The 27,079-nt window shown below is 36.1% G+C and overlaps 2 protein-coding genes across 8 annotated transcripts in view; both read left to right on the top strand.

The window, feature by feature from the left end:
• LOC134838921 (uncharacterized) overlaps positions 1-2,270 on the top strand; it is a 35,823-nt gene extending 33,553 nt beyond the window's left edge. Inside the window, exon 19 of the mRNA XM_063854242.1 lies at positions 1,898-2,270. Coding sequence (XP_063710312.1) covers positions 1,898-2,270 — 373 coding nt within the window. The remainder of the gene's footprint in view (positions 1-1,897) is intronic.
• A 144-nt stretch (positions 2,271-2,414) lies between these two features.
• LOC134846065 (uncharacterized) overlaps positions 2,415-27,079 on the top strand; it is a 46,985-nt gene continuing 22,320 nt past the window's right edge. For all 7 annotated transcript variants that reach the window (XR_010162782.1, XR_010162778.1, XM_063863286.1 and 4 more), the window contains exons 1-6: positions 2,415-2,579; positions 2,832-2,925; positions 19,420-19,608; positions 24,378-24,595; positions 24,880-24,979; positions 25,606-25,780. Coding sequence is in view for 5 of the 7 variants with exons in the window: in XM_063863286.1 (XP_063719356.1) it covers positions 2,550-2,579; positions 2,832-2,925; positions 19,420-19,608; positions 24,378-24,595; positions 24,880-24,979; positions 25,606-25,780 (806 nt within the window). In the remaining 2 variants the exon portion in view is untranslated. The remainder of the gene's footprint in view (positions 2,580-2,831; positions 2,926-19,419; positions 19,609-24,377; positions 24,596-24,879; positions 24,980-25,605; positions 25,781-27,079) is intronic.

Below are 27,079 nucleotides of genomic sequence, written 5' to 3'. Positions count from 1 at the left end.
GACGAGCTAATTCAAAAGTTTGGTACACCAAAGTAATCAAAACAGTAAGCCTCAAACTTCGAGTTAAACAAATAAAAAAAATTAATTGGTTGGTTGAACAACTACTCTAGGGCGTTTGAAAACCTGGAGCTTGCGTCAGGAGGAACAAAGCCAAAGAAACTTAACCAAGTTTATTTGTTACAGCAGCCAAGGGCATCAGCTACCTGAGAAGCAATCCCAAAAATAATGCAGAAAGGCAGTTTGACTACAAATTTTTTACAATGGAACATTTTTGCTCAATAGGTTTTGAGTAACACTCCATTGAGCGTTGTTCAATTTCCTTAAACTGTCCTTACATCGGAAAATAACGCTATCAAAGGCAAACATCTCCGTGTTTAATGTTTTGGAACAACGCATCGTGCTACTGAATACAACTCAGTGAACAAGCTCCGTCCCAAATGCGTAGCCAAGTACACGTCACTGTGCACTGTGAAATTGATTTACAGACTTGATAACTACTTTTGCTGGCTTTTTACGTTCGTGTTTAGGTCCTGTGAGGGTCTTGTTTGACAAATAAACGAAGTGCCACCAAAAACAACGAAACATTGCAACAAAGAAGTAACCAACTTACGCAACATTAGTGCAGACAACTTCGAGACATACAAAGTTTTGAAGACAAACCAAGTTTTCTTGTTGTTTGCGAGTCCTGATGGCATCGCGCGCTCATGCGTAGTACAACAAATTTAGAAACACTGCCGCCCGCGGTTCAACTTGCCTTAGTTGAACAAAAAAAAAGATTTCTAGACCTCATTATCAATTGCTAACTGAACACTTACCTTACCCCCTTTGGTCCTCCAAACTTATGCCCTCCAGGAGAATATTAATGACATGAACTGTCAATCATGCTATTTACACCAATGAGCGGTAAAACCTTGCGAAAATTACTCGGAGCAACTCAAGTGATAATGATGGAAAAAGTGGCACATGAGCTAGGAATAAGGAAAACGATGTAATCAAGTTGCCTCTGTATAAGATTTTGGTTTAGATATGTTAAGCACTTCGAGCGATTGCTTGTAACTCTGCTATGAGCTGTTGACCAGTAACACTGTTGTGGGTGTAAAGTGGAAAATAAGTTTCAAAGCAGAGGATTAGACTCTGTTCACTCGGTGGTTTTGTTAAAGGAAATATAGGGTCATTTGGGTAAGGAACATCAAGTTTGACAATCATGAAATTTTTGTGTCTGGAGTCAGGAACCGTAAGCAACTGGGAATTGTATGTGACAGTTGTGCTATCCTTATGATGGATGACTACTCCAGATCCAGCTGAAGTTTGTAGCGATGATTTTGAGACTGTTTTCGATGTGTTGAACAATTTTGATTTCACCAATTTTACGTTGCTTCTGCATTTGCTTTTTAAGTTAAGGAGAAATGAAAAAAAGATTGAAGAAAAGTCTCAAAAATTTACAGTAAGGATTTGTTGAATGTTAGAAGCAAAAGTTAGGTAAAGTCCTTTTTTGGCGGCAGAATGTGACATGAGTAGTATGAGGTGTTTTCCATGTGCTTGGATGGTGTCTCCTGTCAGGAAAGTTGCAAAGGAAGCCTGATCATCTATGTCGTCATATAATAAAGCCGTCTTTATAGGCTGATACTTGCAATTTGTGTTTTTTTTGGAAATACCAATCCCAATCTTCAAGCTCTCTTCGAAAGTTCTGTACTCTGCAGAGGTTGATTATAATTCTGAACTACAACGACTGATAAATAGCTGAAAATAAATAGCTGATCAGCTTGCTACTGTTTTTCTTTCAGCCAATCAGGGTTTTTCAGGGCTTTTGTCAGCAAAAACAATCCAAAGATGTAGTCAATATAAATCAATTAACAACTATACACATCATTGGTAAGTTTGAGACTTTTCATTTTAGACCCCAAAACGAGAGTGATTTTGTGAACAATTTCAACTTCAAGTGTGACATGCCAAGGTCTTTGTCATCAATCGAATCTTTTGGCCAATTTTATTCACTAAACAATCCAGCTGCCAACTTACACCTTCTGATAAACTTCACAAAGGACTACCTCATGGTACCAGCCAGATTTATCCACAGAATCCAGACGTCGCAGGCCAGCCACAATTTGGCGGCGGCGGGACTTGATTCGGATTCCTCAACTCTGTCCAGAAACTACTCGGCTGTGTCTGCCGCTGTCAATAGTCTGTCTATGGTTTATAGGCAGGGCTTCCGCAAAAATAAACATCTAAATAAACATGATTTTTTTCTGATTTTTTTCTTTGATTTTTAATATATTTTGGACACTAATCCTACTTGGACAATTGATTGAAGCGTCTGAGCCCCACAAAATGATGTTTAGATCTCATGTAACGTACACTTCTGGTTTTGTAAATTACTATCAAAGTAATTTTTGCGGAAATATATTTCCAGAAACACGTTGCTGGAGATTTTTTGGTACTTCAAGTTACTAGTCCGGTGCTCCACTGATTTATCAATTGAGGATGTGGTTTCGTGGTTGACCTCGTGCAACTTCTGCAACGATTTGTTCAGCCCGAAAACTCTGACCAACATGATCGAGTGTTTTGAACAGTTTTTCCAGGTAACGAATGTTTTGACCAGTTCCTTATATGTTTTTGGGTTTACTTCAAGGAGTCTAGAGTCAGCCTAAAATTTATTTACAATTACTCAGAAGAAGAGTATATCACAGTCAAACGAATCTCATAACATGTCAACGTTGAATCGGAAAAAGGCCATGAGAAAGCAGAAGTTCTCAACAAGAGAAAGAAGGGCAAACAAATGTTTTATACTTAATGATTTTTCAAATTGTTTTAAAGAAATATATTTTGTTTAGGTAGAAGAAAGTTTTTTGAAAGAACGGGACAAGCAGACCGAATTAATGTGCCGCCATATTCCAAATATGGACAAAAAAACTACAACCATTCAATGTGAGTTCTTTTTTATTCAATTCAAAAGATCAAGGCAATTTTAGTTTGATAGAATATTGATGCAAAGGTGATTCTATTGTATTGCATGCCAAACTAACCTCAGCCTAAGATTGTTTAAAAAATAAGTTAAGTGTAAAGCAAACATACGGTCGGGCTCAGAACAGCTCGAGATTCAGAAAATTAGAGGCTGTATGGCGCAAGTGGCAAATAGACCTAACCTTCCAAATGGGGAAATACTGGAGCCAACACAATGATCTTATAGGACGGATAATAGAGATGACTTGGCCCGGGCATGCAAAAAATTGGGGCCCCTCGGACCCCCCTGACCCAAGTCATAACGAAAGAGCAATGTGCCCTATCAGAACGTGGTAACTAGCGTTGGAATTAAGACCAAAACTTAGTATGATAAAAAACTTGTTGAAGGAAGCTCAAGTTCAAAACCCCAGACTCCCTGAACCTTCACTTGTGGTGTTATGCCCTAAGTGACTAATCCCCACCATGATTTCCGGAAACCATTTAAAATGAATGCCGAGAGCCGAAACTTTGGGATACGATAGGCAGTGACAAGATGCATCATGTATAACAGTTTGAGCCAAATAGTGCGGCTGGACCGGAAGTTATTATAGTTTTTGGAAGAAGAAAACACACCTTACACCAGAAATATGCCGTTTACGCAAAATAATGAGCGAAGGTACTCTAATGAAATAAACCCCTCCGTCAACTTTTTACGGCAATTTGGAAGTTTGACACCTGTGACTCCGATGGATCTTTAAATAACCTTTCGGCATTTTTGCCTAAAATTACATAGAAGTTCTCTGAGTTAACACCTTAGAGTGACCTAATCCCGTCTTAACTCTTTGAAATTGTAGTAGGTCACCTTAGTCGTAATTGGGGGACCTATCTCTTGGGAGAGGAAGCCAAAAAACAGAACAGTATAGCTCTAGAGTTGCAACGAGAAAGTAGTGAATTGAAAAAGAGTGAAACTAGGCAAGCATTGGAATGAACTGAGTTATGATGGTTAAGCTTTTAGTAGTAACCCAACTAAAGCAAAGAAAAACAATTCCAGGCAAAAACTGCCGCAAAATGAGCGCAGCACTTGATTCAATTCTTTTAAATGATGAGAATGAATGAAGTTTTTCTTAGCTCCACCTAGGTGGAATTTTGGCACCATCAGACCCCCAATACTGATATCCAGTATAGATGGGATTTTTAGAGGCTTAAAATGAGGTAGCTACATCTGAAAAGGACCTCCCCTTAATCCAGCAGGCCGAATTGCTAACAGTATTGTTGAATAAAGTAATTGGGAAGTTGCATAAGTAAACATTACTTGGTTTTGTTTTGAAATTTCTTTTTTTTCTACCCCAAATTTGGAATATTGACCCCTGTGAACCAAGGGTGACCTGTAAATGACCATTCGGCGTTTCGGTCCAAAATTGCAAAGAAAACGCCTGAATTAACACCGATAATGATCTAATCCCATCTTAACCCTTAGAAATGGAAGCCCATCACCTTACTCGTAACTGGAGCAGCTATCTTATAGAAAAAGAAGGCAAAAATTAGAACAGTATAGCTCCAGAGTTGTAATGATTAAGTAGTGGGTTGAATAAGAATGAAACTAGGCAAACATTGAATTGATCTTATTAATTATAGTTAATCTCTTAATAGCATCTCAACTAAAACCAAGAAAACAATCCCAGATGAAATTTGCCGAAAATGAGCGCAGCATTTGAATCTTTTTTCCTTATTAATGAGAACGGATGAGATTTTTTTTTAGCTTTCTCTTAGCTCGGTTTGCGGCGCAAGTAGACCACCAATTCTGATAGCCAATAAAGATGGGAAATTTAGAGGCTTGATATGAGGTACTTATATCTGAAGCAGTACCTCCTGTTTTTCCAGGAGGCCGGAACGCCATAGTACAAGTGAATAAAGTTCTTCAGAAGTTGCATAAGTAAACCTATCTTGGTTAAGGTGAAAATGGTCTTGATGTTTGCACAACTTAGTTGGAGATACCCTTTATAAATTGGCACCCATAAATAGCGTCGTCTGTGGAAAAGTTTGCTTAGAACTTTGCTCAAGGTTACTTGAGTGTCAGGATTTACAGGGAAGATCATATCTCTAACTATAATTGAACCTCAAATAAAAAATTATGATAAAGGTTAACAAACAGCCTACACTTAGGCAGAACAATTAGTACTAAGCTAGAGTATAGTTGGTTTTCTTCAGATGAAGAGTAGTAAGCGCGAATAGAGCGAAAAATTAGTTCTCATACTTACAGAGAAAACAGAATCAGAGAAGCCTGGAGGAAAATTGCTTAGCTAAGTTACTATGTTTCTCCATTAGTGAATAAGAAAGTCAGTGCTGACCCGAGGTAAGATTCCAGTTAGTTGCAATTGGAATTTTCCCTGAAGGAGTTGATAAGTTAGTTCATTAGTATTTGAATCCGAGTTTAGTACAGGGTTGGATTATTTAGTGGGCGGTTTGCGCTGTTTGGTGTTGGTTGTTGTTATGGAAATGATTCAAGGAAGGATCGTAATGTAAATTTTGTGGGAAGCTGCAAAACCCTTAGATCAGAGCCCTTCCCTTTTAGTCTGACTAGGATTATATCCTTTCGTGAATATGGATAATACTGTAACTTAGCTGTAGTACGGTTGAAAGGGGAGAATATCGGCGATTCTTTAACTTGCGATTAGTTGCAGAGATGAAAACCCTGGAAATCCCAATTTCAGCTTTCTCTCTCTCCTTCTCTCACTCTTTTTGAATTTGTTATGAAAAAGTTTGGATGGCTTTTGAATGTTATTGTCAACACCTAAGTTCTAGTTATCCCAGCAGCTATGAAAAAATCGAATCATAATGATCAGATCAGGTGTACCAAAAGGGAAAGGAAGTGCACAGAAATGTTTCAAAGGGGGCGGTTTTTTGAAAAATCTTTGAATATTTAACATTTTTGTTAGGCAAACATCGGATTGAACTTAGTTATGATGCTTAAACTTTTAAGAGTAAACCAACTAAAGCGAAGAGAAAAACAGTCCCAGGCGCAATAAACCGCCAAATGAGCTTAACACTTGAAGCAACTCTTTCAAATGATGAGATTGGATGAAAATTTTCTAAAGGTCCCCATTTGGATTTTTGGCATCCTTAGACCCCAAAACTGATAGCTAGTAAAGATGGCATTTTTAGTGGATTAAAATGAGGTAGCTACATCTGAAAAGGACCTCCCCTTGATACAGGAGGCCGAAACGCTAAAGGTTTTGTTGAATAAAGTCTTTGGGGAGTTGCATGAGTAAACATAACTTGGTTTTGGGTTGAAAATGGATTTTTACCTCAAATTTGGAATAATGAGCCCTGTGTCCCCAGGGTGACTTTAAATGACCATTCGGCGTTTCGGTCTAAAAATGCAGATAAAACTTCTGAAATAACAATGGATAGTGGCCTTACCCCAACGTAACCCTTGGAATTGGGAGCCAGTCACCTTAATCGTAATTGGGGGAACTTGTCTCTTGGAGAATGTAGCCAGAAATTAGAACAGTGTAGCTTTAGTGTTGCAACGATAAAGCAGTGGGTTTAACAAGAGTGACACAAGGCAAACATTGGTTTGAACTTAGTTATGATAATTCAGCTATTAATTGCAACTCAACTAAACCAAAAAAAAACAATCCCAGATGAAATTGGTCGCAAAATGAGCGCGGCACTTGAATCATTTCTCTTAAATCATGATAATGGACGAGATTTTTAATTAGCTTCCTATAGGTGGTTTTTGGCATAATTAGAATCCCAATTCTGATAGCCAATATAGATACGAAATTTAGAGGCTTAAAATGAGGTACTTACATCTAAAAAAAGACCTCCTGTAATTACAGGAGGCCGGAACGCCAGGATACATTTGGTTAAAAATCTTCAGAAGTTGCATAAGTAATTCTATCTTGATTAAGGTGAAAATGTTCTTGATGTTTGCAAAACTTATTTGGAGATACCCTTTTAAATTTGGCATCCATAAAAAGCGTCGGCAGTGGAAAAGTTTGCTTAACACTTTGCGCAAGGTTACCTGAGTGTCAGGATTTGCAGGGATGATCAAATCTCTAACTATAATTGAACCTCAAATAGAAAATTATGATAAAGGATAACAAACAGCCTACACTTAGGCAGAACAGCTAGTACTAAGCTAGAGTATTGTTGGTTTTCCTCAGATGAAGACTAGTAAGCGCGAATGAAGCGAAAGATTAGTTCTCATACTTGCAGAGAACAGAATCAGAAAAGCCTGGAGGAAAATTGCTTAGCTAAGTTACTATGTTTCTCCGTTAGTGAGTTAGAGAGACAATTGAATTGTGCTGACCCGAGCTAAGATTCCAGTTAGTTGCAATTGGAATTTTTTTCAGAAGGAGTTGATTAGTTAGTTCAATAGTAATTGAATCCGAGTTTAGTACTGAGTTGGAGTATTTAGTGGGCGGGTTGCGCTGTTGGGTGTTAGTTGTTGTTATGGAATCGATTCAAGCGAGGATCGTAATTCGTAACGACGTGACGGTTGAACAAGACGAAGTGCGTTTTTTTGCAGAATCAGTAAAATAATTAGTTAGCTCATTTCGGGTCATAAAAACTGCATTTGCCCATCTGAATTGAAAAGTAATTTACTTATTGCGCCCATGTTTTGATGCACTAATTAGAGAAAAAAAGCGAGAAGCCGAAAGTGCAAATTTCGTCGGAAGCTGCAAAACCTTTAGATCAGAGCCCCTTTTGGTCTGACTAGGAACATATCCTTTCGGGATTGTGGATAACACTGTACCTTAGCTATAGTACGGTTAAAAGGAGGAAAATATGGATGTTGGTTATCCCAGCAGCTATGTAAAAAGTTCTGGTTATCCCAGCAGCTATAAAAAAATGAATGATAATCCTCAGATCAGATGTACCAAAAGGGAGAAGACGTGCACAGAAATTTTTCCAAGTAGGGGGGGGGGCGGTCATAAAATGTTTCTTTGTTACGGATAATTCTACTTAGTTACAAATAAGATATGTTTAAAAAGTGAATTAATCTCTGTATTAAAACATTAAAAAAGTGAGAGATCATTCTCTCCGCCGGAGAGAATGAACATACCAAGGTCAAATATAAATTAACCAGTTAAAGTAATTTAAGACTAATTAAATGAAATAAGAAGAAAGGTATGATTCGCAACATTCCCCTTAGTGGGAAAAAAATAAACTACTATACGCTATGATACGTAACAGGATAACTAACCCTTTTCTCTCCCTCAAGGAGTCCAACCAAGGGATTGAAAAAAATAAGTACTGCCCAATATAACAATGAAATTTTAATGCTCCGAAGGAGTGACTGATTAGAAAGATGGAATAGCACAAAAAGTAGATAGATTCTAACTGCACTGTAATGAAGTAGTAATAAAAGTATTAAAGTCTAAATGCGAATTTTTGTTTTAGATTAACTGTACCCTTCCATAAATTTCTCTAACTCCGCGTTGAAAATTTCACTATCTAAGTCTATATAGTTGTCCAAACTATTCACGGCATCTCTCAGGGATTCGTCAGTGGAGATAATAGAGATTTGATCTGAGGGTGAGGAGATCACTGAGTCGGATGTACATTCTTCTGATTGGATGTCGAAAATAGGGGTTTGAACATCCGAGGGATTCCTTGTAATGGTTTGTGAAATGGTGCCCGAACTGTCATTTTCGTCCAGAGGTATTGGGTTTTTCGCGGAGCCTGGTTGGTTTTCGTTCTCATCTATAATATCTATGTACAATCTTTTACCATAGAATTGGGGAGGTCCAACACTTCGACTCGAACGTCTTAATATAAAATCATTACCAGTGATAGTGGTATCCTTTGGATGCCTTTCCTCAGTAATCGTTTTCATCAGAGGAGTCTTCTATCTCGAAAACTGGAAATTCGATAGGATTATCTCCCTCCGATTCCTTCGTTGTATCCAACGGAGTGTTTGGGCCCTCCGATGTCGCAGTAGTAGGAGGTTTGTTAGGTGGGTGTGAAGTATTTTGGGCTGCTGGTTTTATACTGATTGGACATTCCGCTGTGTCCGTCGATTGAAGTTGTTCGTCTAAACTCTCAGATTTTATATTAGTTTGATATGTTTGAGGATCTACTGATGAGGTAAGTTCTTCGTTAAAAATGGGGTTATCCGAACTGAAACGTTCTCTTTTCATTTCCCTGCCTGCGAAACCACCCGCGATCCACTCCCAATCACTAATGTCAGATGTATCCGACGGAATGAACATGGATTCGTCACCTGCTAAATATCCAGTGTTAGAAGTCGAGGCTTTATTTCGGGTTCCTTTTGACTTGTTGGGTTTAGTTGGTTGATTTACTCCTCTAGACCTAGTGGTGACCGGAGTAGGAAGCTCTATTTGTCGTCTCGTTTTAGGGCCTAGTTTCCGCGTCTGTTGGGGCTTTGTTTTGTTAGTCTTTCTTGAACCTACTTGTAAATGACTGTTAATAAAAGAAGGAAAAGAAATATTTTCTTTGAATGAACGGATTGTAGAAGATTTAGACTTTGGGATGGCGATGTCCGATTATCTAATGATTTTTCCGTCGGGTAGTTCAACCGTAGATTTTGTTGAGTTAATTATTTTCTGACCCAATTGTTTATAGAAGGGATTTCCGTTTATACTTCCATTAGTCTTTCGGAGTAAATTACCTTAAAACGGGCTGTTTAGAGACACTCGGGAACAAGAAGGTTTTGAAGCTGCAGGATGGTCTGAGTCGTACCCTTTCTCAAGTGGTGACTGGTTCTTCTTTGGTACTAGACAGTCTTTGTACCCGTCTTCTATCTGATCGTCCGCGTTCCAGTCAAGGGCCCTTTCTTTGCTTAAGATTGACTTCCCTTTGTCTAAAAATCCACCGGATAAATTACTAGATGCCAATTGTTTCCAGATCGTGTTCGGTTTTCTATTAAAATGTATTTCGAACGGTGAACATTTTATTTTTGATTGGAAGGAAGATCGTAAGTTCCAATGATTTTCGAGATAGCGAATTGTAATGTAGGTTTTTGTTGTTCTAGTGACATTGCTAATAATTTAATTTTTACAGTATGAACAAGTTTTTCTACAAGACCGTTAGAACGATGGTCCCCAACTGTACAAAATATTAATTTGATATTAAAAGAATTACAGAATAATTTAAAATCCTGACTAGTAAAACAGGATGTGTGGTCGACACGAATAGAGTTAGGAATCCCATGGAGGTAAAATTAATCTTGAAGGAATTCGATTACCGTGTTTGATGACGTTGAAGATGTACTTTTAGCTGATGGAAATTTTGAGAAACGATCTATACATAATAAAATGTATTTATTCTTTCCCCAGTTGTTATCTAATGGGCCGGCAAAATTGAGGTTAAGTTCCTCATTAGGTTCGGATAAAGCGGGAAGTTCGCTAATTTGTGTGGTAGGTATAATGCTTTTTATATTCTTACCAGTTTGGTTGCATTGTGTACAGTTAATCCCATGGAAGTAGATCTGTCGATTTATGTGAGGCCACCAAATATATTGTGCTAAGTATTTCATACCGAATTGGCCAGGGTGGGATTCGTGTATTGTTTTTAAAACGGCGTTTGAAGTGTAAAAGGAATAACCAATTTTCCATCCATATATAATAATCCGTCGGATTCGTGAAGGTCTTTCGCAAATTGGTACAGGTAACGGGAATTTGCATTGATGCTTTTAACTTTGTTCTGTAGAGCTTTTACGATTGGGTTTAGCATTTCGTCGTCTTCCGTTAGTAATGCGACCAACTTTGCATTAAATAACGTGTTTAGATCCAAAGTTTTTTCAGGTAACTTGAGATTTTCTCGATATTTTGTTACTAATTTTTTGTGTTCTGATGAAATTTGGAAATCGATTGAGACCTGTATTCCAGAAGTAGAAGGATTTATTAGAATTTAGTTATAAGACAAATTTACACTATTTATAAGTTTAAAATCCGAGGGATTACTAATTAAACTACTATTAAGAATTAAAAAATAAATGAAGGCTGAATTTGATAAAAACGATTTTAGTAGGATCGGTGTTTGAAAAGTCCGAGGGAATGCATTTGGAGTTACAAAGTTCTGTTCTAAAATGTTTTTGATTGCAAATTGGAATGGAAGAATTATTGAAATTCAACGCTGTAACTAATTAATGAAATTCAACTTCCGAAATTGAACTAATTGAATTACATAATGACTTTTCGTTATCCAACGGATTGAGTGCTTTATATATTTTTTTGGTAGTTTTAACTACGAATTCTTCATCGTAATGTGATGGGGGGATTGCTTTTTGCGGAGGAGATCTTGAAATTAGGTCAGTAAAACCCATATCATTTCCCGCTAAATGCTTTATAGTAAAATTAAATGGTAAAAGACGATCTACCCATCTTGTCAATCGACTATGATACGTTTTGTTTCCGTGATTATGTGACAGAGCGGAAAGGAGAGCTTTGTGGTCGGTAATAATTTCAAATTCTGAGCCGTAGAGATAGTTTTTTTAATGTTCTACCGCCCATACAACTCCTAATAACTCTAATTCGTTTGTTGAATATTTGGATTCGTGAGGATTTAAATATCTTGAAGTGAACTATACTGTTTTCCAGTCGTTCATGTGGAGTTGTTCGAGGGATGCACCTAACCCGTTATGTGAAGTGTCAGTTTTTACTCTCGTGGATCTTTTAACGTCGAAGTGAGTGTTTTCTGTGAGATTGACTATTTCTAATTTTATCTTATCGAACGCTTTTGTGTGAACTTCATTCCAAAAGAAAATTGACTTCTTGTTTAAAAGGGGTCTTAGCGGGCTTCCGAGGGATGCTAAATTTGGTACGAAATTGATGTACTGATTAGTTGACCCGAAGAATGATCTTAATTCCTTTAGGTTTTTTGGAATTGGGATATCTTTAATCGCTTTGGTTTTATCGATTAGTGGAGCGATTCCCGATTTTGATATTTTAAAACCGAGCCATTCAATTTCTTTTTGGAAAAATTTGCATTTCGACCATTTAACTGCGAAATTGTAACTATCTAACGTTGATAAAGTTTTATAGACAATTTTCTTGTGGTCGATAAAACTTCCTTTGGAAGCGACTAAAATGTCGTCAAGGTATTAATTTGTAAAAGGAATATTTCCCAGTGTTGAGTCCATGACACTTTGAAATTCATTTGGCATATCGCGGAGTCCGTAAAAAACGGTTAGGAATTGATATGTGCCCGTTATATCTCCGCCAACCAGGCTAAAATTGCATTGACTGTTAGTAAAATTGTCTAACGAAAGTTGACTATATGCATTCTTTAGATCTATATTGGTGAACCACACTTCTCCGGCGGATTTGTTGGAAATTTGATCCGCTACGTTATCCACTAATTCGTGTATGTTGGACATCTGGTATTTGTTCTTGTAAATTTGTTTGTTAATTTTTTTTGAATCTAGGGCTAGCTTTATCGATTTGTCCTTTTTACAAGTGATAACTATCGGACTAATAAATCTGTCCTCGTCGCAATTTTCTAATTTTTTGATATGTCCTTCTGATTTGAGTCTGCACAATTCTGTTTTTACTGAATCCAGTAATTGTAGTAGGACTCGCCTACCTTTTAGTTGAATTGGCTTTAGTGGTTCGTGAAAGTGTGTTATTTTTGTTTGTTTTTTGATTTTTCCAATCCGAAGGAATAATTGTTTGAAAGTCTTGGAAATCATGTCTATTTCGTTCTCTTTGTCAAGTGATGTAATTGAATTGATAGACTTACAAGTTTTTTTGTTGGTGTGTAGTGGGTAGTATTTTTGTGAAACTTCTATTCCCACTTTTGGCAAGTTGTCATTCCCCAAGATGTTTCTTTCATGTCCTTGTGTTAGGAAGAAGTGGCATTCCTTATGAGACCATCCATTTGAGAAAAAGGGAACGATTACTTTTCCAGTGATGTTTATTGCATTGTTCGTAAATCCGCAATAAAGTTCTTTAGTCGCTTGGTCCACTGGATATATCTTCACATAAGGGTCTCGTAACTTCAACTCGTGTAGAACGTTTTGTTTGAGGAAACTCACGGGGCTAGCTGAATCCACCTGTATATTGAGAATTACTTGGTTTTCGCTTCCTAGACCGATGTTTAGTAGTTTCTTCAATTCCTTTCCTTGATCGTCGTAGATAGTTGTTACGTTTAATACAGAGTAATCATCGTTATCGCTCTGTCCGGACTCCGCGGTCGTTATTAAATTAATCGATTCTCTATTAACGCGGTCGTTATTTACATCCGGTTGTTCCGAAGGATAATTACAATCTGTATTATATACAATTTGACTATCTACAATATTTACGTTTTTACGGCGTGATTTACAGAGTCTAGTAAAATGTCCTCGATATTGTCAAGTCGTACAGGTCGTATCTTTTGCGGGGCAAACCGCCAGATGTCCTTTGGTAAAACTTCCGTCGCGTTTCATACACGTGTTGTTCCTTTCAATGTTCAGGGTGGGTTCTCTTTTTACATTAAAATGATTAAAAGATTTATTGGAAGGGTATCCGCTGGATTTAAAAGTACTCGTCATTTTGATGTGGTTTTTTATTCCTTTTTCATCGATCAATGCCACATTTAAAGCTTCTAGTGGGGGTAGAGTTTCCGTAAGAAGTTTCCGTTGAATGTCCGGGTTCTTCATATTATTGATAAATATATCTCGGATCCACTCGTCTTCTCCTGTGGGAATGTCACATCTTTTTGCTATTTCTGCTAATGCCCCCAGAATTGTTCTAGCGATTCTCTGTCCCTCTGTTTTCTATTCAACAGCTTGTGTCTTTCGAAGGTTATGTTGTCTTTCTCACAAAAGCTATAGACAAATTTTCCCAGAATTCTTTGAAAGAAATTTGTAAAACTTTAACTCTCGTGAACTTTTGGCCGAATATTTTCTTTCCTTCGTTTCCAAGGGCTAAATAAAGTATGGATCTGAGTTTTTTGTCCGCCTCTTCTAGTCTCATGCCGTTAAATTTCTTACTTTCTGACTTAATTGAGGCCATTTCTTTGTCATCGAACCTCTTTTGCTCGCGGATATTTCTCTCAATGCGAGATGACCCAATTGTTTATAGAAGGGATTTCCGTTTATACTTCCATTGGTCTTTCGGAGTAAATTACCTTTAAACGGGCTGTTTAGAGACACTCGGGAACAAGAAGGTTTTGAAGCTGCAGGATGGTCTGAGTCGTACCCTTTCTCAAGTGGTGACTGGTTCTTCTTTGGTACTAGACAGTCTTTGTACCCGTCTTCTATCCGATCGTCCGCGTTCCAGTCAAGGGCCCTTTCTTTGCTTAAGATTGACTTCCCTTTGTCTAAAAATCCACCGGATAAATTACTAGATGCCAATTGTTTCCAGATCGTGTTCGGTTTTCTATTAAAATGTATTTCGAACGGTGAACATTAAATTTTTGATTGGAAGAAAGGTCGTAAGTTCCAAATGATTTTCGAGATAGCGAATTGTAATGTAGGTTTTTGTTGTTCTAGTGACATTGCTAATAATTTAATTTTTACAGTATGAACAAGTTTTTCTACAAGACCGTTAGAACGATGGTCCCCAACTGTACAAAATATTAATTTGATATTAAAAGAATTACAGAATAATTTAAAATCCTGACTAGTAAAACAGGATGTGTGGTCGACACGAATAGAGTTAGGAATCCCATGGAGGTAAAATTAATCTTGAAGGAATTCGATTACCGTGTTTGATGACGTTGAAGATGTACTTTTAGCTGATGGAAATTTTGAGAAACGATCTATACATAATAAAATGTATTTATTCTTTCCCCAGTTGTTATCTAATGGGCCGGCAAAATTGAGGTTAAGTTCCTCATTAGGTTCGGATAAAGCGGGAAGTTCGCTAATTTGTGTGGTAGGTATAATGCTTTTTATATTCTTACCAGTTTGGGTGCATTGTGTACAGTTAATCCCATGGAAGTAGATCTGTCGATTTATGTGAGGCCACCAAATATATTGTGCTAAGTATTTCATACCGAATTGGCCAGGGTGGGATTCGTGTATTGTTTTTAAAACGGCGTTTTGAAGTGTAAAAGGAATAACCAATTTTCCATCCATATATAATAATCCGTCGGATTCGTGAAGGTCTTTCGCAAATTGGTACAGGTAACGGGAATTTGCATTGATGCTTTTAACTTTGTTCTGTAGAGCTTTCACGATTGGGTTTAGCATTTCGTCGTCTTCCGTTAGTAATGCGACCAACTTTGCATTAAATAACGTGTTTAGATCCAAAGGTTTTTCAGGTAACTTGAGATTTTCTCGATATTTTGTTACTAATTTTTTGTGTTCTGATGAAATTTGGAAATCGATTGAGACCTGTATTCCGGAAGTAGAAGGATTTATTAGAATTTAGTTATAAGACAAATTTACATTATTTATAAGTTTAAAATCCGAGGGATTACTAATTAAACTACTATTAAGAATTAAAAAATAAATGAAGGCTGAATTTGATAAAAACGATTTTAGTAGGATCGGTGTTTGAAAAGTCCGAGGGAATGCATTTGGAGTTACAAAGTTCTGTTCTAAAATGGTTTTGATTGCAAATTGGAATGGAAGAATTATTGAAATTCAACGCTGTAATTATTACGTGATTTCGTAATCTCGTGTAATTGGAATTTTCCGAAATTGAACTAATTGAATTACATAATGACTTTTCGTTATCCAACGGATTGAGTGCTTTATATATTTTTTTGGTAGTTTTAACTACGAATTCTTCATCGTAATGTGATGGGGGGATTGCTTTTTGCGAAGGAGATCTTGAAATTAGGTCAGTAAAACCCATATCATTTCCCGCTAAATGCTTCATAGTAAAATTAAATGGTAAAAGACGATCTACCCATCTTGTCAATCGACTATGATACGTTTTGTTTCCGTGATTATGTGACAGAGCGGAAAGGAGAGCTTTGTGGTCGGTAATAATTTCAAATTCTGAGCCGTAGAGATAGTTTTTTTAATGTTCTACCGCCCATACAACTCCTAATAACTCTAATTCGTTTGTTGAATATTTGGATTCGTGAGGATTTAAAAATCTTGAAGTGAACTATACTGTTTTCCAGTCGTTCATGTGGAGTTGATCGAGGGATGCACCTAACCCGTTATGTGAAGTGTCAGTTTTTACTCTCGTGGATCTTTTAACGTCGAAGTGAGTGTTTTCTGTGAGATTGACTATTTCTAATTTTATCTTATCGAACGCTTTTGTGTGAACTTCATTCCAAAAGAAAATTGACTTCTTGTTTAAAAGTGGTCTTAGCGGGCTTCCGAGGGATGCTAAATTTGGTACGAAATTGATGTACTGATTAGTTGACCCAAAGAATGATCTTAATTCCTTTAGGTTTTTTGGAATTGGGATATCTTTAATCGCTTTGGTTTTATCGATTAGTGGAGCGATTCCCGATTTTGATATTTTAAAACCGAGCCATTCAATTTCTTTTTGGAAAAATTTGCATTTCGACCATTTAACTGCGAAATTGTAACTATCTAACGTTGATAAAGTTTTATAGACAATTTTCTTGTGGTCGATAAAACTTCCTTTGGAAGCGACTAAAATGTCGTCAAGGTATTAATTTGTAAAAGGAATATTTCCCAGTGTTGAGTCCATGACACTTTGAAATTCATTTGGCATATCGCGGAGTCCGTAAAAACCGGTTAGGAATTGATATGTGCCCGTTATATCTCCGCCAACCAGGCTAAAATTGCATTGACTGTTAGTAAAATTGTCTAACGAAAGTTGACTATATGCATTCTTTAGATCTAGATTGGTGAACCACACTTCACCGGCGGAGTTGTTGGAAATTTGATCCGCTACGTTATCCACTAATTCGTGTATGTTGGACATCTGGTATTTGTTCTTGTAAATTTGTTTGTTAATATTTTTTGAATCTAGGGCTAGCTTTATCGATTTGTCCTTTTTACAAGTGATAACTATCGGACTAATAAATCTGTCCTCGTCGCAATTTTCTAATTTTTTGATATGTCCTTCTGATTTGAGTCTGCACAATTCTGTTTTTACTGAATCCAGTAATTGTAGTGGGACTCGCCTACCTTTTAGTTGAATTGGCTTTAGTGGTTCGTGAAAGTGTGTTATTTTTGTTTGTTTTTTGATTTTTCCAATCCGAAGGAATAATTGTTTGAAAGTCTTGGAAATCATGTCTATTTCGTTCTCTTTGTCAAGTGATGTAATTGAATTGATAGACTTACAAGTTTTTTTGTTGGTGTGTAGTGGGTAGTATTTTTGTGAAACTTCTATTCCCACTTTTGGCAAGTTGTCATTCCCCAAGATGTTTCTTTCATGTCCTTGTGTTAGGAAGAAGTGGCATTCCTTATGAGACCATCCATTTGAGAAAAAGGGAACGATTACTTTTCCAGTGATGTTTATTGCATTGTTCGTAAATCCGCAATAAAGTTCTTTAGTCGCTTGGTCCACTGGATATATCTTCACATAAGGGTCTCGTAACTTCAACTCGTGTAGAACGTTTTGTTTGAGGAAACTCACGGGGCTAGCTGAATCCACCTGTATATTGAGAATTACTTGGTTTTCGCTTCCTAGACCGATGTTTAGTAGTTTCTTCAATTCCTTTCCTTGATCGTCGTAGATAGTTGTTACGTTTAATACAGAGTAATCATCGTTATCGCTCTGTCCGGACTCCGACCATGCGTTGATTACTCCACGGCATTCTCTATTAACGCGGTCGTTATTTACATCCGATTGTTCCGAAGGATAATTACAATCTGTATTATATACAATTTGACTATCTACAATATTTACATTTTTATGGCGTGATTTACAGAGTCTAGTAAATTGTCCTCGATATTTACAAGTCGTACAGGTCGTATCTTTTGCGGGGCAAACCGCCAGATGTCCTTTGGTGAAACTTCCGCCGCATTTCATACACGTGTTGTTCCTTTCAATGTTCAGGGTGGGTTCTCTTTTTACATTAAAATGATTAAAAGATTTATTGGAAGGGTATCCGCTGGATTTAAAAGTACTCGTCATTTTGATGTGGTTTTTTATTCCTTTTTCATCGATCAATGCCACATTTAAAGCTTCTAGTGGGGGTAGAGTTTCCGTAAGAAGTTTCCGTTGAATGTCCGGGTTCTTCATATTATTGATAAATTTATCTCGGATCCACTCGTCTTCTCCTGTGGGAATGTCACATCTTTTTGCCATTTCTGCTAATGCCCCCCAGAATTGTTCTAGCGATTCTCTGACCCTCTGTTTTCTATTCAACAGCTTGTGTCTTTCGAAGGTTATGTTTTCTTTCTCACAAAAGCTATAGACAAATTTTCCCAGAATTCTTTGAAAGAAATTTGTAAAACTTTAACTCTCGTGAACTTTTCGCCGAATATTTTCTTTCCTTCGTTTCCAAGGGCTAAATAAAGTATGAATCTGAGTTTTTTGTCCGCCTCTTCTAGTCTCATGCCGTTAAATTTCTTAGTTTCTGACTTAATTGAGGCCATTTCTTTGTCATCGAACCTCTTTTGCTCGCGGATATTTCTCTCAATGCGAGATGTTTTTTGAGCATCGGATTCGTTTTCCGGTGGATTTTCTAGTGTTGGAGGGAGTGGGTGATATCGTTCCGTTGGATTTAAGAGATTTTCGATATCGATGTTTTCCTTTGCGATTATTGCTAGTTGGAATAAGTCGCTCCACTCTTCCCAAGAAATTGGTGGGTCCACTGTGTGGTTTTGCCAGAATGAAGGTATACCTCTCACGTTTGATTCGTTACTGTTGACTGCGCCATGATAAAATGTTTCTTTCTTACGGATAATTCTACTTAGTTACAATTAAGATATGTTTAAAAGTGAATTAATCTCTGTATTAAAACATTAAAAAAGTGAGAGATCATTCTCTCCGCCGGAGAGAATGAACATACCAAGGTCAAATATAAATTAACCAGTTAAAGTAATTTAAGACTAATTAAATGAAATAAGAAGAATGGTATGATTCGCAACAGGCGGTCTTTCGAGAAATCTTTGAAAATTTGACTTTTTTGTTAGGTCGATCAACGTGATTTCTGGGCTCTCCGAAAAGACTATAAAGAACTTATTCTGTCAAAAATATTTCGCGCCGCTTACAATTTTTAAAGAAAAACTGGTTAAAATAGAAAAAGCGCTTTTAGTTTTAAAAAAAATTGACCAAAAAACTGCGTTTTTTGCCACGCTCTTCCCCACAGCGCGCTAAAAAATAATTTTGGCAGGGCGATTTTAGTACATTTTTGGGGTTGCCAGCCAAAAACAGATCTCGTTAAATCATACCAACGTACAAAAAGGGGGACCCTTTGGAAAAATATGGCAACCAGAATTGAGGTACAGCGGCCGGTCGACAAAGCCACCCCCCCCCCCCCCCCCACATCAGCGAGCTCCTGGTACTAACTTAAACATGTAAAGTTTGCAAAATTTGGATGGTGGCTACAGAGCTCAAAAATTGAAATTGTTGCCGTTTTTTTTTCAATCATGAACTGTCTTGAACTGTGACTTAAGATGAGTCCAACTTTTCTTTTCAGTTCTTTTCATCCGCGAGAACTGGGAAGACTATGAGAAGGCGAACAACTACAGCCACGAGAACAATTTGGAGCCAGTCAAGTTTAACGAACCCCCCAATTTCTCCCATTGGACATATGGCCAATTAGTGGAGCAACTCGTGTGTGCAATTACGAAAACAAGCGGAAAACTGACAAGAAGCCTCCGCGAAGGTAATAAACTTAGATTTTTGATGGACCAGTCTTTTTCACGGACGTACAAAACACATTTGGTTTGTTTGGTTTTTGGATATATCAAAAACTCAATCATAAAATGAACAAGGCTAGCCGGTTTTTGTGAAAGTAGCACAGTATGTTCCGACCACAGCAATTGAAGTTAAAAAGTTCGAAAAGTTTTTTTTGCGAAATTTACTCGTTTTTTTTTCATTCAGAAGAAAAAACAATTGAATCAAGTCAAAAACTGCAAAATTTAGAAGAAACAATTGTATTGAGAGTCCGGTGTCATTCATAAATTTTTTGTATTTAGTCTGAAAACGAAAAAGTTCAGGCCAGTTTTTTTTTTTAAATACAGCTTTTTCTAATTATTATGATTTTTAAATCACGGCTTTAAAGCTTCGATTTGATGCGGTTCTTGACTTTGTTCGAGTTTTCAGTGATATAGTCGAATATGGACCGAAAAAAAAACAGGCTTATCGATAGATCCTTCCCTTCATTTCGTAAAGTGGTCGGAACACGAAAAAGTGCTATGGCTTGCTCTAGTTTTCATATTGTTAGTGCATTCACCGAGTAGAGCATAACTTGGACAACTCCTAGGCAAATTCTATAAGAATCTTAATAACAAAACTATAGCTGGTTGTTTTGCAAGTAGCAAAAAATGTTCAGACGATTGATTTAATTATAGGTCATAAAAAAGTATGGAATTTTAGAAGAAAATCGAGAAAATCCTATTTTTTCTCAATTACCTGTTTTTTTTTCAAGAAAAGAGTGATTTAATTGGATGAGAAAAACTGAAAGCTAAAACGGGAGCCATCAAATCCAGTGTCGTCAAATTCAGCATCATTACATTCCTTGTAGACTGAGACAATTTTTAATCAGGGCTTTAGTAAGGCGCTACTCTTGACTTCTTTCTGAGCTTGCTTTTTCTACAGTTTTTACTGAGTGCTACAACTGCAGTAGAATTCGGGTAGCACATTTCGTAAAAGATTCTTGGAAAAGACTCTCAAATCACTAAAAGTTTTCTTTGTTCTTTGAAAACGTTTTTTGAGTAACCAGTCGTTTTTAATCATTTTTTGGTTCATTGAAATTTTTGTGGTAAAAAAAGAATAAGGCGGTTAGTGAGAGCTTGTCTTAACACAGTTTTCTCTGCCATTGTTTTTTAAAACTTTTAAAATTAATTGATAACTTGCCCCTTCGTAAATACTAATCATAATAAATTGTTTCCAAGTGATTTCATTGCAAGAACGTAATTACAAGTTAAGAATTCTTATACAAAAACTTCAAATGATTGTTTTCCTAAAAATATCGTTTGCCTTTTTTTGCTGAATCTTGAACGAAGCGAATTTCTATTTATATAGATCTAGGTCTTGTGATATAGGTCTTGTGATTCTTCGTTTTTTTTCAGGAAATTTTTAAGTTTTGTTCAAGCTTAAACTTTTTTTCTATTTGATTTTTTATAGCCTCAATTCAACTTATATTGCTGAAAAGAAGACAAATTAAGCTCTCCAATTAAGAAAGTGTAAATAATGCAAACATTAATTGTGACTGATTTGAGCTCGGAAACTGAGTTTAATTTCTAGATTTCTCTGCGGAGCGGAAAGTTACTTACTGATTTTTGTCTCAGTTTGTTTCATCAAAAAATGTCAATCATATAGGTTTCTTGTTTACTAAGCGCACAGTACGGGTGCTGTTCGCATGCTTAGTAATAAAGCTTAAGGTATAAGTCTCACTTTGAATCGTCAAAGTTTTTGACGAAAGCTTAAGTTCAAACAAAAGTTAGAAAAGAGTATAAATTTATATAATGGATAGTAAAATAAAAAATGCTGTAAAATTGAATGAACAACTCTTTTAAGTTCGAACTGGCATGAGATCAATATTTAGTTCTTCCATTAAAACAAACTCTTAATTTGTCCGCAGTCCTTGTCTAGACTGCTGATTGAATTGTCCACTCATTGTCTCTTAGATTGTTGGGTCCTCTTTTCTTCAAGATTCGCGATGCTGCTTTTGTTTTTCTGGATTTTATAGAAAAATTGAGATCTTATTTTAATACCTTTTGCGAAAGTAAAAACAAACAATAGGAAAAAAAAACATAAATTTTCAGGAAAATGTTAGCTCGACTGAGCGAGTGGAAATGGGAATGAATTTATGAAGATTTTAGACCGGTCCATTTTTTATGAGAGAATACTTTAAAATACCTTTGTCTAAATCTAACCTTCGTCGGCTTCGTTTTCTTGGATATCTGTTTTATCTTCCGTTCTTTAGGAAGTTTTGAAAGACACTTTTTTCAAACTTTTTCAGAAAGTATTTAATCATTCGGTCTTTGATATGCTTGTGTTGTATTTCTTTGTGTCCTTTTTAGGCTGCAAAAAGACCGCGTGCTCATCGCTTTTTGTCTCTTTTTCAAGGCAGGGCATTGTAACCTATCAGATTGTAAGGCGACATACTTTCTTATGATTATCCGTCGAATTAGTCCGTGAAAAAGTATTGGATTTTTTACAAACGAATTACAAAGCTTGAAACAAATTGGACTAGTTCTTGAAACGTTGACAAACTTAAAGTGGAAAAGAATCCACTCTTATTTTAAGTGAACACTTCTGAAAAAATTAGCCTTTCAAGTCCGTGTAGTGTTTTCAAAACTACAACTCAATCCCTTCTTTAGATAGACAGCTGTTCGATACTTATGTTTACAATGGTATCAAATTATGTATATAAATCGTAAAATATGTTTAGTTTAAATATTTGAAGATGACATTACAGTTGAAGTTGAAGTCAAATTGTTAAAAATTGAAATGAAACAGTTGGAATCTTTCGTTTTTTTCTTTTTTTCACTGTTTTGCGTTCATACTTCTTGTTTTTGATATCATAGACGATTTAGCCAATTGTTCCTCGCTGTCTTGATTTTGACAAAGCTCATAATCACCGAATCCAGATTGCAACTCTGTTGAGAGTTGGTAGATTGGGTTTGATGGTACTATTCTAGATGATCAAAGCTGCAGTGAAACCTTGCTAGCATCTTTCTGTTCTGATTGAAGTTGTGTTAAATTTAACTGAGAGGTTACAGTTCATAACCGATTCAAACTCCGTTGTCAAACGTCCTTATACAGTTTCATTTTCTGTTTATAACAGATTCTGAATATGTGATTATTTTTTCATAACCAAGCTAAGTAACGTAATTTTTTGTGTCCTACACAAATCAAAATTGTTTATCTTTGTGTTCTACGCAACTTTACCACGATGGAAATTTAAAAAAAAAATCAATTTCTCAGTTGCATGCTGGCCGTAACATAATTAACACAGCATGTAGTTCTAGACAGTAAGACTTTGCGGTCACATAGATAAATGCCTGAAAAAATAGAAAATTGTAATGATGGTGAGTCCAAAATAAACAAATAGACAACATGTCAGAATAAGAAACAGTTTTGTTTCAATTTTGACAAGAAACAGAAGATATTTAAAGTAAAAACAAAACGAAATGAAATATCAAAGAACAAGTAACTGAGAAACCAATAAAAAAGTGTTTTATAAAATAAGGTTAATGGATTATTTATGTTTCTCCTCGGTTGTAAGTTTTTCTACAGGTTCGTTTTCTTAGTTTTATTTTAGAAAAATATTTTTCTGACGTAAACATTTTTAATAATGATATGGACTAATTTTCAAAGTTTGCTTCCAAAATTTTTTTTAATTATGGGATATAAATGATTGCGTGTAGTGGATTCTTTATTACCGAATTGATAATTTGACTAAAATTTTGAGGAGCGAAACACTAGAGCCTCAGGGGCTGTACACAGTCACCAACAATCATTTGCGTTGGATAAAAAAATCGTACCGGCAAGTGAAAAAGGCTCCAAATAGCCAACAACAATTGTTCATGAATCTGCGGCGGGTTGGGTCGAAGACTTTTTTTGCCCGTTGTTTGATAAGTAAAATTGGTAAAAACCATTGTGCTCAAATTGTTGAGAATGAAAGAGATGTTATTTCCTCTTAAGATCAACTTCTGCTAGTTTGCAATTTGTAATTTGAAAAGTATTAACAATTATTGTCATCGGCTCCTTCTTGGATCCTGAAAGGATAGAGGATACCGATGGTGCTAATTGGTTTCGCAAAATAAGTTTGTTATAATTTCGCGTTGGCTTTTTCGTTTATCAAAGGTTTCACTGTTTTGATTCTCGTTGTTGTGTGGTGGTTAAATTTGCATCCGCTTTCTAGTCCGTGCATGGTAGTGGAGTGCCGTAAGAGTTTTGTACTTGTTTTGCTTCTAGGTTTTCTCAAAGTTGAATTTTTGCATGCGTGTTGCATAGTTTCATATCAATTTAAGAAAATAAAGCAAGCAGCTTTAAGATAAAAATTTTTCTTCGATTTTTGAAAGTAGATTTTAGTGTCCAGATTCCCCCGCGGACTAAAAGCAGGATAATCATATGGTTTTTAATTGACTTTTTTTAGGTGAGTTTTATGAAACAATCTCTATCATTGATGCTCGGAAAAGACTCAAGTCATGTAACTTTTTTTTGAAAATGCTTCATAAGTAGTCCGGCGTTTTTATTCGTTTTTTTGTTCATTGACACTTTTCCAGCTGTTTGTTGGCTATGTTCTAGGAATTGGTTTCCTTGAGTTCATTACGACAACAAATCTCTTGGCTATGTTTTTGGATTTTGATCTTGTTTTTTTTTGTTCTACTTTTAATTCACCGCAGAGGAGTTGAACTGTTTAAGTAGTGATTAGTTTACATGAAAACTTTGCTATTTCTGGAAATATGTCCATTTTTCCAGCGGGAAGTAGCGATGAGAGTCTGGATTCAGCAGGAGGGGAAGGTAACGGCCACACCTTCATGCTGGTGGAGAGACTGACATGTGACAAACACGTGATCAGAATTCTCCCTTTTGCCCACAAGGTGGATCCAACACTGCTTCCCATGTGCGTGCTCATGGAGTGCAGCATGTTCCTGGTCGGATTCCAGATGCTGGCTATGTTGACCTGCGAGGGCGAAGTTAGTTGGTCTAACTTCTTGAGTGCATCGGAAAAATTTTGGCATCTAGCTGACTATTTTTTTCCTTTTGAAAAAGTGGTTACCATTATATATTCAGTATTCGATTATGCTCAACCATTGGTCTTGCTTTATTGTGTTGGATTTTAGTAATTGGTTATCATAGATAGATTTTTTAAGACTTGAAATTTTCTCTTTTTCCGAAAAAAAAGATTTGTTGATAATTACTTGAAATAATTTGAACAAAGATTTATGGAGTTGGAGTTTTATAGCTGGAGTTCTTTCAGACTGAACGAGGTGACTCGAGGAAAACGCGCGAGTTTGAGGTTGACCACGTGCGGTTGAAGTGGAACCGCAAAGAACAGAAGCCTTTGAAGTCAGAAAAGAGTAAGTGGCTGGAAAACTTCCACAAAAAATGTCATTAAGATTCATCTACTTTTCGGCTCATTGTGTTTGCCCTGTGTTATGCTATTTTTTCATGCTTAAGTTACGTTCCTCAAAAAAGGCGTTGTCTTAACCAAATCAATGGTTTTCATATTTACTTGAATTCATTTATCAAGAAACATTACTTTATTAATGAAATTAACGCAATATGTTCTCTGGAAGGGCTGTTGAAAGAGCATTTTAGCTCATCGCCAACCGCTTTGGAAAGATAAAACAAGAGGACAAGTAGAAAGGTGGGCTCCTATACTAAAGAGGTTTCATAAAAAACTCATTATCTATAATGTAGTCATTGCAAAAACTTTATTGAAATTTTTTGAATTTGCTTGTTTTCAGGCTTTTAATATCTTTGGAAATTAGATGAGACTATATTTAGTGGTTTCTGTAAGAAGCCTGCGCATGGCTCTTTGGCTATCACATCGGGACAATTGTACTTTTTTGTTTCGTTTTTCCTAGCAATTCATTTAGTAGTAAAATTTGGAACTTGATTACAAGAAGCCACAGGCGCCGATTAAAAATGATAACCATTTTTGGTTTATGGAATCCAACTCATTTGTTTTTTTTGAACGCAGGATTCCACGCTGTACCTATGCATCTGACAGTGAAAGTGAACCTAGCCAGACTGAACCGCAAGGGATCATCAGAGATGAAACAACTGTGTCTGTCCGATTTCCAACTCTACTTCGGCGCCCTCTCCTCAAAGTCTGGCGGAATCCTTAAAGACAAACCCAAGGACGCCAAGCTATGGTGAGACATTTCATTTGGAAATTAATGACTATGGATTTTAATTTATAGAGTTTTCATCGAAACATAAGACATTATCCATTTATCCATATTTCTATAAATTTCTTAAATAGTTTCTCAAAAGATTTCTGGAATTTTAACGAGCTTCACAATGATTTTATTTTCTTTGAACTTCAAATAATCATGAAAATGATCTTTTTCGATTACCTTTAGTTGATTGACTTTTTTCTAACTATCTATTGACTAGGTTATAGTTAGATCACTTGAATTAACCAAGCTTGAAGCAGCGAATTAATTTTTAATCCGACTTTCGTAACTAAAGAAACGGAATATTTGTGCTCGGGGTGGGTTTTTTCTTCAGACAAATTTCGACTTTTTAACAAGCCATTTTTGACGAAAATTTTTAATATCATTCAAAAGCTTTTGTTGTCCTGAGTTTAAACTTAAAAAGATATTTCACCTGTGATCATTTTTTGGCGGAATTAAAGTTATCGGAGTTTAAAGATTGCCATTTTGGCCGATTTGGGACAATTAACGCGCGATATATTTCGCGCTATTGATGCGTAATCAGAGATTGAATCTTTTTTTAGAAATCGTTCCAAATTCTCTCAAGGAAGCTTATATGCCATAATTTATTTGTTAATAGGAGCAAAATCTATCATTTTGTACTTAATATGACGTGTGGGGGGATGATTTTCACAAAAAATCTCAAATTACAAAAAAAAACTTCAATTTAATTTAATACATTTAATTTTTTTATGTTAATACTGCTCCATAGAACTTAAAAGGCAGCCGGAACATTCAGAGCTTTGCCCTGATACGGGCAGTTTTGTTTTCTCTCGTCATTTTTCAGTTTTTTTTGCAAATTCAGCTGTGCTTGGATCCTTCTATTGTACTGACTAATCTTGTGCTGTTTTGTGATTTTTAAATTTCTTCTTGGTTATCCCATAATTAGGATCTTACAATTAGGACCCCTAATTAGCGCTGACAATCGCCACCTGGACCTACTCAAAGTACTCCCTCTTTTCATTTTCTTGTTATGAAATGGTTTTATTTATAAATTATTTTTTTTGCAAATTTTTCATTTTCAACAAACTCACATTTTTTTCATATTAAGGATCTTTGGTATACAGTAAGTTACCTTTATTTAATTTTATAGTATTTTTTATACCATAGAATTTATTTGTTTGATGCAGCTCTTATTTGTTTGATGCAGCCATTTTGGCCGCAGCTCTTGTTTTCTTTGAAGAAGCTGACTTATTGTGTGATAGGAAATTGAACTTATTTTTTTTTGTTTTGGCT

The sequence above is a fragment of the Symsagittifera roscoffensis genome, chromosome 1 (genome assembly GCF_963678635.1).
Source record: "Symsagittifera roscoffensis chromosome 1, txSymRosc1.1, whole genome shotgun sequence".
In the NCBI taxonomy this organism is placed as follows: Eukaryota; Metazoa; Xenacoelomorpha; order Acoela; family Convolutidae; genus Symsagittifera; species Symsagittifera roscoffensis.
Note: the sequence above shows the minus strand (reverse complement) of the source record. Positions and strands in the feature narration are given on the sequence as shown.